We start from the raw sequence: 14,461 nt of genomic DNA, 5'->3' as shown, positions 1-14,461 counted from the left end.
CCCATATTTACACACAAGGAAGAGCGGGGGGTGTCAGAGCTGTGGCACTGGCTCCTGAAATCCCATTTCAGTATTTATTTCAGAGGCATTTTCCCTATTTCTGGTTTTCCATTAAGCAGCAGGGTGGGACCACACAGGGGGGGCTGCACACCAGTTGGTGGCAGCTTTGCAGAGGATGGTGGCCCTGTGACCCAGCCCCGGGGCATTTGGAGCCACTGCTCCCAGGGATGGAGGATGGGCATTCCCGGCATGTTGGCGCTGAACCGTGCAGCAATCCCCAGGGATCTCCAGCCACCTAGCCCTGGGACCAAACGATGCAGGCAAGCCCCTGGCTTGGCCCAGCTGAGCCCTGAGCCCCCTCCAGACGGAGACCCTCCACCTCTCTGCGAAGCTGTCTGCAGGAAGAAGCGTTCCCCACATCTAACCTGACCCCCCCCTGGGCTGAGATCCGGGGCTGACACACCTCGTTGCATTGCCTGTTGTTACCGAAAAGGTTTTGGCCTCATTCACCCCCTCCATCCCTGCCTGTGCTGCGGTCGGGGGCTGATCTCAAACTCCCCAGCCTCCCCACAGCCAGACCCAAGAAGACCAGATCCCTCCCATCTCCTCATGGGTCAGGTGCTCTAAGTCCTGACCTGCTGGGCAGCCACTGTGGGGTCACAGCATGGTCCCCACGTCCCTCTTGTGCAGCCCAGGATGCAGCTCCACCATCACCCTGGGGCACTTCCAGCATGACTGCCTGGCTGGTGGCTCCTGCCTGCTCCAACGCCTCAGTTGACCCCAGCACTGCCCTGCCTGCACAGTGCCACCGGTCCTTGAGGAGCTCTCAAGCGAGGAGGACAAACCCTGATGACTAAGGGATGCATGGGAAGCACCATCACCACAAGCATGCTAGGCCAGCAGGAAGGAGGGGACAGCAGGGGATGTCCCACCACCTCCTTGGGCTGCCCTGGTCGAAGGAGAGGGGCCAGGCCACTGGCATCTCCCTGGGGAGTCGCTGCTCTACCAGGACCCCTCCATCATCACCAGGATGCTGCTGTAGAGGCGCCTGGGGGCATCCAAGCCCCAGATGAAGTCCCAGTGGTTCCAGTCAGAGATGTGGACATAGGTGACGAGATGGGCGATGCGGGGCAGCAGCAGGCGGACATCCCTCCAGTCAGCCACCCAGTCCTCCCCCCCTGACCACACTGCGGTGGGCACAGGCATCTCCTCCAGCCGGTAGGAGGGAGGTGTGTCCTGGAGGGACACGGGCACCACTGAGAAACCGCTTTTGTTCAACCCCCTCGAGCCAGCCCATACCCACACACCACCCAGAACAGTCCCCTCGAGTCTCCAGCCACCAGCATTGCTGCTGCAGCTCCTACCTGGTGGTACACGGCTGCGTTTTTGCTGCCATAGTCGAAGGCTTTGAAATCTCCCGATTTCAGCACCTAGGAGGGGAGGATAGATCTGCAGTGGGCAGCCAGTGAGCACTGCTGTGTGGATCCACTATCTCCCGGCCTCCTCGAGGGACCACATCATGAGAGGATGCTCACACAGACATTGCAGGAGAAGGTGGCATCCCGAAAAAGCCAGACTGTCCACATTTTTAAACAGGGAGATGCTTTGACCTCCAGCTCCATGACTGCCCTAGCTATGGGTTGACAAGCCAAGGTGTTGCATGCAACAACTCCTTGGCAGTCCCAGTGCAACACTTGTGCCTTTGAAAACCTGCTCATGACCAGCTGTGTGCTGGAGGTCTTCATGTTGGCGAGTTTTCCTTCAACAACCTGATCATCCTTACCTTCTCATGACACTTCAGGCTCAGAGTACAGAGACTCTCAGTGAAGGGACAACCCCTGGGGTGAAGCATCTGCGTTTCAGGGAACCTACCTGGGCCCAGTGTATCACGTTTTTGACAGACGTCCCATCCGGATAGTGGGATGTGTACACATCCAGCTGTGTCTGCAAGGAAATGTATTTAAACTATTGCTGCTTTCCAGTGGACAGGAGCATGGACAGCAGTTGCCAAACCAGCCACTGCTGAGTCACACTGCCTAGAGAGTTGGGTCAGATTCAGGAATATAATTTTCATTAAATATCAGTTGCTCTGAGACAGCTCCAGGAGTAAAATGGTGATGAAGAATGGGGTACCCTTAGCTCCCAGAGATATCTCATCAGGGCTCAGGGGACTGTGCTCAAGTCCTTAGTGACTTCCCATGGTCATCCAGATGCTGTTTCAGCAGACCTGATGTAAGGTGGGTAGGAGCAGGGGCTGTGCCTCAGGGATGCTGGTGAGAGGTACACCTGGTCTTGGTGACAGGGAGCCCTAACTCGGAGATGCTGTCAAGTGCCACCTGGCCACTGGCATTCACCCAGCAGAGCCTCTCCTATCTGGGGAGGGGAAGCAGCAAGGGCAGGATCTGGCAGAAGGACACTCATTGCCCTTGCAGCATTTGCTTGCCCATGAGTGCTGAGGGCAAGCGGCTGTAACAGGCTGGACGTGCTGTTTGGCAGGGAGGGGGCAGGCAGCAGGCAGGGGGGTCAGCAGAACCAGTGGGTGCTGTCAGGGCCTCCCAAGCAGCGCACCCACCATGTTGAGGTTCTTCTCGTTGTAGCCACCCAGCAGAAAGAGGAGGTTGGCACAGGGTTTGTGCAGCAGAGGGTGCCTACACAGTTTGGGAAGAAACCTCCACAGCTTCCTCATCCGCAGCAAGGCATCCGTTCTGCCGAGCAGAAGCTGAAGAAACAAAGGTCAGGATTGTGTTTTGGCATTTCCCTTCCTGCAGCCTAGCCCTTGGACTGCCTACCCTGACCAGCCGCTGGCCAGTGTCCCCATGAGCTGTCCCACCAGCTGGGCAGTGAGGGGATGTCTGGCACCCAGTTCCTGCAGGAGTCAAACCCTTTGCCCTCCTGCCTTGCGAAGATATGTACAGCTCATTGCAGTAGGTGATGCTGATTGAATGCACACCAGGGAAGTCAGTATCTGGGACTCTTCTCTTTCCCCCCATCTCTCCCAAGCATTGAATTATTTTTTCACTGTCATTAAAATCAACACAGCAAAGCTGCTCTTTTCCAGGCAGTCTGTCCGGGCATTCAACAAGTGTAAGGAACTTTACGACCACTTCCTGACTCAGCATGAAGGAGCACATTTTGAAGAAAACACATAGTCCCCGACGAAAACCACATCCGCCCTAGATGAGAACATCAGCAGTCCCAGCAGTCCCCCGTTGAGCTGCGCCTACGCGTGAGACGGGTGGAGGGGAAACCACAGCGAGACAGATCGGCCCCTCGCCAGCACGACCACCATGGACACCCGGGCATGTGTGCACGGAGGACCACGGGGTGGCACCTACAACAACGAGCCCCGTGGAAATGGGTGGACAAACTGTGGGGACGGGGACTATAAAAAAGACAGACTGCATACTCCTTGGGAGAGGGAAACCAACTAGAAGAGGGGAACCAACTCGGAGCCAGGAACGTGGAGCATCATCGGACCGACAGAACATTGCCAGATCCCTGGTCGTGGTGGTGGTAATTAGTTGCGCCTCTACTGTGTTCTTGCTTAGGGATTCCAACCTTTTCCTTTCTTTTCCTCTCTGTCCTATCGCTCTAATTAGTTGTTATAGAAAATAAAGTTTATAAGGTTATGCAGCATCTGACCTCGTTTGTGTCTTAATCTCGCTCTTGGGATTGTTTAAAAACCCTCCCCGATATTGGATCGGGACAACAAGCGCCCCTATAGAAAGACCAGTTTCAACACCTGAAGATCCTACAGGTGGAAGGCAGGCATGCACTCAACAAAGTGACCATGCAGGACTGCACCTGCACCTGCATCTTATCTGTGCTTATAAATCAGCAGGAATTAACAGTTTTCTGCCGTGTCTATAGCCCTGGGGACTGCATCTGGGCACAATACCTTTTCTAGCACCAGTGTGTTCGGGGGGGAAAGCATGGACTAATGCCCTACCTGGAGCATCTTGAATTGCCTGTCCAGAAGGAAGGTCATTTTCATGATGGGACTTCTGGTGTGCTTCATTGTCACTGCTGGAGCCAGGGCAAAAAACATTTTGATTTTCTGAGCCAGTTCTGGCATGGATGAAAATGCAATGAACGCTGAGAAAACAGAAAAACAACCTGAGACTTGGTCTATCTTTCTTCAGGTGCTTAATCCAAGGGTTTGCTTCGACCCATTGCCCAGATCTGTTTAGCTGGCATTATCCCCTTAGAAATCTGGGATCTCTTGCCACCTTTCTGCTTCACATTAGTGCTAGAGATTTCCAAACTGAGACAACACCTTTATTCCTATTGTTAGAAGTGGCTGATGAGACTGATGGGAAGTCCAGGTGAAAGGAACAGTACTGTCATTTCCATCAGCCACTCCTGAAAGGTGTCATTGTCACAGAGGTTATCTTATACCCCTGATGGCCCAGCTGGTGAAAGAAGCACCATGCATTTCATCGGAAAGCAGAAGCTGTGAAGTCCATGCAGAATGCCTTTGGTTTTGATGTGGAACAATGCAATTCGGCTGTCTAGGTTGAATTATAGTTGCAGCAGAGAGCTCAGAGAGGTCACCAGGAGCTTTCTTACTACCCTAAGAGCCCACTGGGCCTCCCAGATGTCTTGTATGAAAACCATGGCTGTGTGGGACTTCTCACTGCATGACACTTTCCACCTAGCCTGTCTGCTTGGCAGCCCACAAAGACAGGACCTCTCTGCCTTCTGCTTACAAACACCAAAGTAAATATTTTCAAGACGGTCCAGGCAACCCCTTCTAACGCACCGATCGTGCAGCCCTGGGAGTAGCCAACATAATATATTTGCTTCTGCCCAGTCTTCTGCAGAACAAAGTTGATCATGGCTGGGAGGTCATACATTGCCATTTCATGGAAGCTGCAACACAGGAGCACTGTGTTAGTTATAAGGTAACACCAGGAGAGAAAACTTACCTGTGAATTTTGGCTATCTTGCATTGATTGTCTACTGAAGGGCTTAACATATATGACTGATTTTCCATGAGAAAATTCCTATGAGCTAGGAGAGCCCTGTGCTGAGTGAAACTGCACAGGGTCTGAAGCCATTCCTCCTGCCATGGCCTCATCCTTCCCTGAAAGGGCTTAGTCCTCCCATAACCATGGTTAGCAGTAAAGAACCTGTGCAGAGCCCAGCCAGCTGTGTGTCCAGGTGCAACACACAGCAGCTCGGCAGACCCAGAGCTGGCTCTCATCAGGATGACAGCATCAGCTCTGCTCCTAGAGCCACTCTTTCCCAGAAGGGAATGTGTGCTGGGTCTGTGTGTGTGGTGGGGATTTTGGTAGCAGGGGAGGGACTACAGCAGTGGCCCCTGTGAGAAGCTTCTCAAAGCTCCCCGGCTCCAAGTCAGACCCACCTCTGGCCAAGGCTGAGCCAATTGGCGATGGTGGCTGTGACTCTGGGATAACGTGTTTAAGAAGGGGAACCTGGGAGGAGGAGTGGGAGTAGTGAGGAGTTGTGAGGACACGTCTGCAAACACCGAGGTCAGGGGAAGGAAGGAGGGAGGTGGTGGTAGTGCGCAAGTGCATCCTCCCCTGCAGCCCGTGGGGGAGGGCAGAGCCACCCCCCTGCCACCATGGAGGTCACCGGGGGAGCAGATGCCCTCCTGCAGCCTGTGGAGGACCCCACGCCAGAGCAGGGGCTGTGACTGAAGAAGTTCGGAACTCTGTGGGAAGAAGGCCCCGCTGTTGCAGTTCAGCACTGGGAGGACAACGACACGTGGGAAGGGACCCATGCTGGAGCAGCTCAGGAACAACTGTGGCCTGTGGGAAGGACTCACATCGGAGAAAGTTTGTGGAGGACTGTGCTGTGAGAGGGACCCCACAGTGGAGCAAGGGAGGAGTGTGAGGAGTCCTCCCCTGAGGAGGAGGAGGAGAAACTGGCAGGACTAAGCACACTTCCCATTCCTTGCCTTCTGCACTGCTGTGGGTGAGGAGGTAGAGAAATCAGGAGTGAACCTGAGCCTGGGAAGAAGGAAGGAGAGGAAGAAAGGTGTTTTTAAGACGTGGTAATGCTTCTCACTGTCCCACTCTGTCTGTTAAGTAGCATTGTTGTTAGTGTTTGAATTAAAGTGATGTTCTTTTCCTTCCCCTAATGAATCTGTCTTTTTCTTTTGCCCAGTGACCATAATGGGTGAGTCATTACTCCCTGTCCTTATCTTGATTCCAGAGCCTTTTGCATTATTTCTCCTTCCCATTCCTGAGGGGGAAGGGTGAGCAGGTGTGTGGTACTCAGTTGCCCTCTGGGCTCAAACCACAACAGAATGGATCACCATTTCCTGCTCATGTACCCTTTAGTGTGATATGGTGAAACAGACCTACTTTATTAGGTTTTTCTTACTGGAAGCATGTTTATGAGCTTGGGAAATCCAGAACTTCTCTGAAGATCAGCTCTGGAGAGGCAGTAGCAGCTTAAAAAGCCATTCTTGGGGGCAAGGCTTTTGTGGACAACATCTAAAAGAAGGGCAGGTGGCAATGATGCTTGTGGACGCCTTGCTGGGGGGCTTGGCCCCTGCAGAAGCCCCAAGGTAGGGCTGCTGTCTCTGCAGGATAGGTGTCCCCACACAGGCAGCAATGCGCTGAGCTCTCGGCAGGGCCAGGCAGCAGCAGGGAGGTGTTTGCACCATGTCAGCAGGCAGGTCTGCACAGGTGCCTGCACCCACTTTGGGCACATCACCAGGAGGTCTGGGCGAGGCCCTACTCAGGGATTAGGCACTCTGACTTGCCTGCTTGGAGGCACCCACCTCTGCCTAGAGGTTAGTGACAGGCAGAGAAGTTTGCCGTGGTTTTCTAATCAGCTCCAGCCCACCTGAAATCCCAGAATTCAACCTGGTCAGCTGAAAGGTTCTGGTGTTTCCGGGACCAGCTTGTCCCTCGGCTGTTTCCCAGCCAGACATCATAGCCGGAGTCTGCTAGTATGAAGGCAAGGCTGTTGTTAGCCAGATTTTCCACCCATTGACTGCCTTCTCCAAGGAATCCATGCTGGAGAAACACGACTGGCTTGACCCCTGGATGTGAAAGAAACAACACATTTAATTGAACCAGAATATCTCTACTTAGTCATCCCAAATTCAGGCCAATAAATCCCCTTTCTTGCATCGTCAGAGGACATAAAATATGCATTTTAATGATGTTTTCTGGTGATGAAATCCTTCCCGTAGTTGTCTCATGGTGGTTGCCCTCATTGTCTTAAACTGGAGAGCTGCAGGTGTCCCTCCTAATCCTTTCAGGCCCCAGGTGCTCATCCCCGCAAGCTCAGTACCATGGCCACTGACAGCAACCATGTGAAAGCTCAGATGTACAGGCTCATCCCTGAGATTGTTCAAACCTGTCCTGGTTCAGCCAGGATAAAGTTTTCCCCAGCAGAGAGAGAGAGGGAAGGGATCTCCAGCCGGGTTATTCATACCATGCTGACGTCAGGTCCAGGGGTGGAGCCTTTTTACTTTCGCTTCTGGTGTTGGTTTTTGCCGTACACGCGGCGGGTTTGCTCCTTGATCATTTAGCGGTATTTCTCTGTATATCTTTTGTCTTGTTCACTGTTATTGCTGTTTATTGTTGTGACCATTGATACTGTTGTTATTCAGATTGTTCTATCACTCTGTTGTATTAAATTTCTTGTTATTTTAGCCGGGGTCTGTGTTTAACTTCCAGCCCGACCGGCGCGAGTGGGGGAGGGGCAACGGCAATGTGCTCTCCCATCCCAGCAAGGATTAAACCTTGCACAAACCCCAAAGTCACAGATTTATGGGAAAAAAATTAAAGGAGGACCTCTTTTAAGATATGCCACACCCTCTGAGCCTTTAAACCAAGTCTCTGCTTGATATGAAAGGTGGTTGCTATGCTGCACTCACACTTTCCTATGCTTACTGTTAAAGCCTTGACTGTAAATTGGTGAAGTACTGTAGATTCCATGGAATCCTAGCATGGTTTGGGTTGGAAGGGACCCTAAAGATCATCCAATTCCACCTCCCTGCCATGGGCAGGGACACCTTCCACTAGCCCAGGTTTCCCAAAGCCCCGTCCAACCTGGCCTTGAGCCCTGCCAGGGAGGGGGCAGCCACAGCTTCTCTGGGCAACCTGTGCCAGGGCCTCAACCCCCTCACAGGGAAGAATTTCTTCCTTAGATCTAATCTGAATCTCTCCTCTTTCAGTTTAAAACCATTGCCCCTCATCCTATCCCTACACCCTCTGATCAAGAGTCCCTCCCCCCGTTCCTGCAGCCCCTTTCAGCCCTGGGAGGCCGCTCTAAGGTCTCCCCGCAGCCTTCTCTTCTCCAGCTGAACCCCCCAACTCTCTCAGCCTGTCCTCACAGGGTGGGGCTCCAGCCCCTGAGCATCTTCACAGCCTCCTCTGGACCCACTCGAGCAGGTCTGTGTCCTTCTGATATTGGTGCCCCCAGAGCTGGACCCAGCACTGTAGGGGGGTCTGATGAGAGCAGAGCAGAGGGGGAGAATCACCCTGCTGCCCACACTGCTCTGGGTGCAGCCCAGCACACAGTTGGCTTTCTGGGCTGTGAGCGCACATTGGTGGCAATTCCTTCTCCACCAAGTGCTCCATCCATCAGATCCACACCTCCCCAACTTAGAGACAGGGATGTCATGGGGGACAAATGCTTTGCACCAGTCCAGGTAGATGATGTCAGTTGCTCTTCCCTTACCCACCAGTGCTGTAACCCCGTTGTAGAAGGCCACCAAATTCATCGGGTACGAATTGCCCTTAGTGAAGCCATGTTGGCTGTCACCAATCACCTACTTATTTTCCATGTGCTCCAGCAGAGTTTCCAGGAGGATCCACACCATGATCTTGCTGGGTACAGAGGTGAGACTGACTGGCCTGTAGTTCCTTGGGTCTTACTTTTTTCCCTTTTAAAAAATGAGGGTTATATTTTCCCTTTTCCAGTTAGTGGTAACTTTGCTGGACTGCCATGAGTTCTCAAATATGATGGACAGTGGCTGAGCCACTTCATCTGCCAATTCCCTCAGGACCCACAGATGCACCTCATCAGGTCCCATGGACTTGTGCACCTTCAGCTTCCTTAGATGGTCTCAGACATGAGCTTCTCCTTCAGTGGGTGGTTCTTCATTTTCCCAGTCCCCACCCTTGCATTCTGTGTCTGGGTCAGTGTGGCTGGAGCACTTGCCAGTGAACTGCGGCAAAGAAGTCACTGAGTACCTCAGCCTTCTCCATGTCCCAGGTAACCAGGGCTCCTGTTTCCTTCCAGAGAGGGCCCACATTTTCCCTAGTCTTCCTTTTGTCACCAACGTACTCATAGAAGCTTTTACTTGTTGCCCTTGATGTCCCTGGCCAGATTTAATTCTGTCAGGGCTTTAGCCTTCCTAACCTGACACCTAGCTCCCCAGAGAATTTATCTGTATTCGTCCCAGCTACCTGTCCTTGCTTCTTGCCTTCTGTAGGCTCCCTTTTTATGTTTGAGATGTCCAGGACATCCTTGTTCATCCATGCAGCCTCCTGGTGTTCTTACCTGACTTCCTTTTTGTTGGGATGCATCACTCCTGAGCTTGGAGGTGATCCTTGAATATTACCCAGCCTTCTTTGGCCCCTTTTCTCTCCAGGGATTTATCCCATGGTCCTCTGCCAAGCAGATCCCTGAAGAGGTCAAAATCTGCTCTCCTGAATTCCAGGGTAGCGAGCTTGCTGTGTGTCCTCCTTGCTGTCCTAAGGCTCTTGAACTCCACCATTTCATGGTCATGGAAGCCAAGGCTGCTCTTGAGCTTCACACTCCCAACCAGCCCCTCCTTGTTGGTGAGATCAAGGTTCAGCATAGCAGAACAAGGTCCAGCATATCAACAATAAATACTTTAGCTTTAACAGTAAATACTCCCCTGGCCTGATAAAATTCATCCCTATGTTAAGTTTTTTTTTTTTTTTTTTTTTTTTTTTTTTTTTTTTTTTTTTTTTTTTCTGGATTCCTTGTGAAATAGAGCCATACCTCTGTTCCTAGGATTTTCTCTCCCATGAGGAATTCTGTTCAGGCTGACGTAGTAGCCGTCATGAGTCAGGGCTTTATACTCCTCACTGGGGTACCCTCTGTGGCAGATCATTTGGCTCTGGGGAAAGAAAAACCCAGGTGGAAAGCTTTCTGTAGCTGAGATGCTCATTTAACTTGAAGACCACATCCCTCATCCACTGGAATGCCTTTGCCAAACCAAAAAACTGTGGCAGCTGGGACATTGTTTGCCTGGGGTGTCTGTGGACCAGATGAGGACTTTTAAAGAGAGAATGCTCTGTCCGAATCCCACACTTGTCCCAGTGAGACGCCCAAAGGAAGAGGAGACACTCAGCTGTGGTCTTGTGCCTGTGAGCAGGAGGGGTGCTGGAGGCAGCATGGCTCCCCTGCAGCACAGGCATTTGAAATGTTCCCAAAAATGAAGACTGAAACCAAAGGGATTTACTGACAGCTGACAATGGCAGCAGAGCATGTCACGTCACGCTCTGAGCTGATGTGCAGGGCAGATAAGATGTCAGGGCATATTGAACCTGCTGAGCTGGGTTGACTGGAAGAGCTATAGGACAAGTCCCATAGGATTTGCTTCAGAGCTCCTGAGGCTCTGCCCGAGCTCTACTTATGCTGAAAACTCCAGAGATTGGGAAGTTTCTGTCTGGTGAAATCCAGCTGTGATCCTGCCTACACATCACTGTATGCTCGCTTTGCCACACAGTTGGCAGAAGAGATTAATTTCATCAATTTTATTGCCCACATCTTGAGTCCATCTAAACCCACCTTCAAAGGATTTTCAGGACTCACCTGGACATAGCCCTGAGAAACTTGCTGCAGCTGAAGGAGGGGAGCCATGAACAACTTTCTACCCTCCAGGAAGAAGCCTGATCAAATCCAGGCTGGGATTACCCCCTTCTCTAGCTGACCCGCTGATACTTGCACTTAATACTGCCAGGAGGAAGAAGAGTCCTTCAGGAAACAGGGCTTGTTAATGATGGTAAGGAGGTAAAGTCATATCGCACTGCTCAACAAAACCAGCACGTGGTGACCTGAGCCCTCTACATATACATACCCTTCATCCCTCTCTCCCCCAGCTCAATGTCCACGGACTTTCAGAGTGGAAATTCAAAGCTCTGACTTACAACGTTCATGAACGTTTCAGGTTTTATAGCTTTTTTCTGCTCAATAGCATCTTCTGAGTTCGTGGGTGCTTGTATCAAAAACAGGATTGCAATAAACAGCCACATCTTGCATCTGTGTAAAATATTGTGGTTATTGTTATTGTTAATGTTGTTGTTGTTGTTATTATTATTATTGTTATTGTTATTATTGTTATTATACTATAGCATGGGCTGGGCTGGGGAAGCGGAGGGGATTGCCAGTTCCAGCTTCCATTACAGTCCACACAAGCCTCTTCATACTCCTCTGTACAAACTGGATCTGGTACTAGCTAAGACCCATTTTTATATGAAAAGAAACAGCTTTATAATGCAAGAATGAAAGCAACAGAAAATACTCTCAGGCCAGTTGTCACAGAGCAAATTAATCCAAAGTAAGAGTTTATGCTATGGAAGGAACACATTTAGGTTGTCTGGGCTATAACTACGTCTATACTTTTGCTGTTTCTCTGTTGCTTAGATTTTGCACCCAGAAGTCGCTATTAACAGAGGGAGCCTATGAACTGAAACTGGTAGAACCTCATAGGAAGACTGTTTATTAAATAAGTGTAGCCTGAAAAAAACAGAAATTTTTCTGATTGCCTTAGAGACTTCTGTCCTGAGCAGAGATTTATTTTTAATATACACAGTTAATATTATATATGATTTCTAATGCTTTGCCAGGATCTTAAAAGTTAGAGCTTAACTTCAATCCAGTAGCATGAGTTGCAAATTTTCTCATCAGTCATATGGTTACTCTCTACCTCTTCATCCTCCCAGTGGGTCTCCCACACCATGAGATGTATCTGCCCTTGGAAATATTCCCAATACCCCTCTCATTATATTATCAAGAGGCAAGTTACCAATAAAAAAAAGCAATCAATGCTTTTTACCCTGGGGATAGCTCCCACACAAATCTGAATTACGTGGAGAAAAATACATTACCAGTCAGAACCCACTGTCGTGTCTGATCAGGCTGGTGGTGTGAGTGGTGGTGGCTCTGTCAACAGCAGTATTAAAAAGAACACGTTGTGTCAGAACCATGCTACGTTGGCATCACACTGCACCACATCACGTGTCCTCCAATTAAGCGACGTGCACGCTAGTCATATCTTTAACTTCCTCTGCTTGACCATGTGGTCATGACTTTTGTGCTTGTAAAGGATTATGTTTCTAAAAGCAGCCAGAGCGACGCAGCGAGTAATTTCAGCTATGAAGTTGCACCTTGAGCTCATGATAGTCACGGTAAAAAAAAAAGTCACAAGATTTTCTTTGTAAAGGGTCATTTCCTAACTCCTGGGGGCCCTTGGGAGTACCTCTTAGAAGAGTTCTTGGGGCAATGAAAGGACTTGGGATCCACCAGCTTCACGAGGCCTCAAGAGCATGCCAACCTCTCCATAGACACACCAAGGACAGGTCAGGCTTCACAGACGGCCTGGATGAGAGACACTCAGTCATTATATAAAACCACTCTTCAAAAGTGACATTGGCCCAGGCAACCTCCACATAGGCCTTACATCCAAGTGGTATTGTATTTGCAACTGGCAGTTTGCAAAAACTCTTAAACATTTTCTGGAAAAGCACCAAGCTTAGCATCTTACCTATAGATGGCAGAGCGGAGGAGGGCTTGAGCAATGGCCTGCTTGTCTGAAGCGACAGGTATTGCACAGAGTAAAAGTGGTCATTCTCCACATCCAGCCCGTGACCTTACAACCTACGCCTTTCTGTAGCTGCTTGGTAGCCACCTAAAAGACCGAGCCTTCAGGTGTTCTGCTTGAGTATACACTTCCTGTTCATGAATTAAGTTGACTTCTAATATTCATACCAGCCATAGTCTATGAGCACTATGAGAGTTTTGAAACAAACCAAAACATACCTGTGTTACTCCATCTACCAGACTGTAATTTTCTGTCAGCGCAGCAACCACCAACACACAGGGACTCTGTGTGTGGGTGCTATCTTCCTGACAGCAGGTGTGACCAGAGCCGTCACTGTTTCGTTACCTTACTTCTGTCCCTGGGCTTCTGAAAATGTCTTCTCACTCCCATGATTGCAAAAATCCCACTAAGATGGATTTTACATTGTGTAGAGGACAATTCCAGTGTGCATCCCAAGAGGAGTTAAAAAGCACCGTATGGCTGGGGAAACCCCTACCCGACTTGTGTTTTTCTATTCTACCATCAGCTTTCCTTCAACAGCACCAAGACAGACCTCACCTTTTATTGTATGGTTGGCTGCTTCATCCACTATCAAGTCTGCTGTCTTCTACCTCCAATGAGTACTAGTTATCTAGCAGAGGATTAAGTACTAGTACTAGGTACTAACAGAGGTTGGAAACAGGCTATGGGAGCAGTGTATCAGTGCTGAGGCTAGTGTGGGATTTAGCACCAGTACCTATAAATCATAACGGTGGTAGGAAGAAGAGAAACTGCCAGCAAAGAGCAACTGGCTTTTTACTGAGAAGCTCATGTAGCTTAGTCAAAGGAAGAAATTAAGACCTTCGAGTTACTTGAAGTCAGGAGACCAGAGTTGGGTGTTTTGACACATAGATGCAAGTTTAGGTGGAAAGAGCAATACCACCACGATACTGCTGTGATTGTACACTTAACAGAATTGCAGATAGTCACTAATATTAACCTATCGTGTCAGGATCCCGTAATACATGGTAGGGTGCACAACCAAGTATTAGATAGCTATCATGGGCATCTTAAAATGAAGCTGTATAACCACAATCATAGGATGTTTTTACAGTATTGTTGTGGGAACTAACGTAAGAAAACTCAAGACTGTTTAGAAACAGAAAGCTATTTTATTCACCTTTCTAACCAAGCAGACTGTAGCAATCAGTGTTTGCATACACACATTCTCTGAAGGGCCAAAATGTGTGTATCTTGTGGTCTGGCCTGACTCAGTGGTCAGTAGAGTGTGACATGGAAGGCAAGGGTTGCCCGCTACTGAGTCCTTCATATGCCTTCTGGATTCTGTCTGAGGCTCAAAGGTCAACTCTTTCTTGACCTCTAAGGTCCTTTAGGAGTCAAAAGTTATTTATACTATGGCGTGATGTTTTCTTCTGCATCTGGTTAACTTCATGTGCCATAAATATTAGGCAACATTGCTGCTGGGTGTCTGTCATTTTCTTGTTTGAGGTATCATAAGACTATCCCATCCTGCTGTTGGGGTAACAGGAAGAGAAACAGCCCATGAGATGTGCTGTGTCCCCACTGCTGTCCTTCTGTTAACAGGTGCAGGTCTTCTGCTGATGAGTCACCTTCTCTGTGTCGCATCATGGTGCAAGCAACACATTCCTCAGTGTTTACCAGTTTGATTGGTGTTAA

The 14,461-nt window shown here is 49.8% G+C and overlaps 1 protein-coding gene across 1 annotated transcript; it reads right to left on the bottom strand.

The window, feature by feature from the left end:
- Positions 1–692: 692 nt before the first annotated feature.
- LOC113481834 (lipase member M-like) lies at positions 693–11,258 on the bottom strand (the record flags this gene model as incomplete). The annotated part of the gene is made up of 9 exons (XM_026851772.1): positions 693–1,236; positions 1,365–1,430; positions 1,873–1,944; positions 2,573–2,719; positions 3,950–4,095; positions 4,763–4,872; positions 6,820–7,018; positions 9,961–10,078; positions 11,112–11,258. Coding segments are annotated over 9 exons (1,239 nt in total), but the record flags the coding sequence as incomplete, so codon positions are not given.
- Between the last annotated feature and the right edge of the window lie 3,203 nt (positions 11,259–14,461).

This window comes from Athene cunicularia (genome assembly GCF_003259725.1).
Source record: "Athene cunicularia isolate RWA chromosome 6 unlocalized genomic scaffold, athCun1 chr6_part2, whole genome shotgun sequence".
NCBI classification, from domain to species: domain Eukaryota; kingdom Metazoa; phylum Chordata; class Aves; order Strigiformes; family Strigidae; genus Athene; species Athene cunicularia.
Note: the sequence above shows the minus strand (reverse complement) of the source record. Positions and strands in the feature narration are given on the sequence as shown.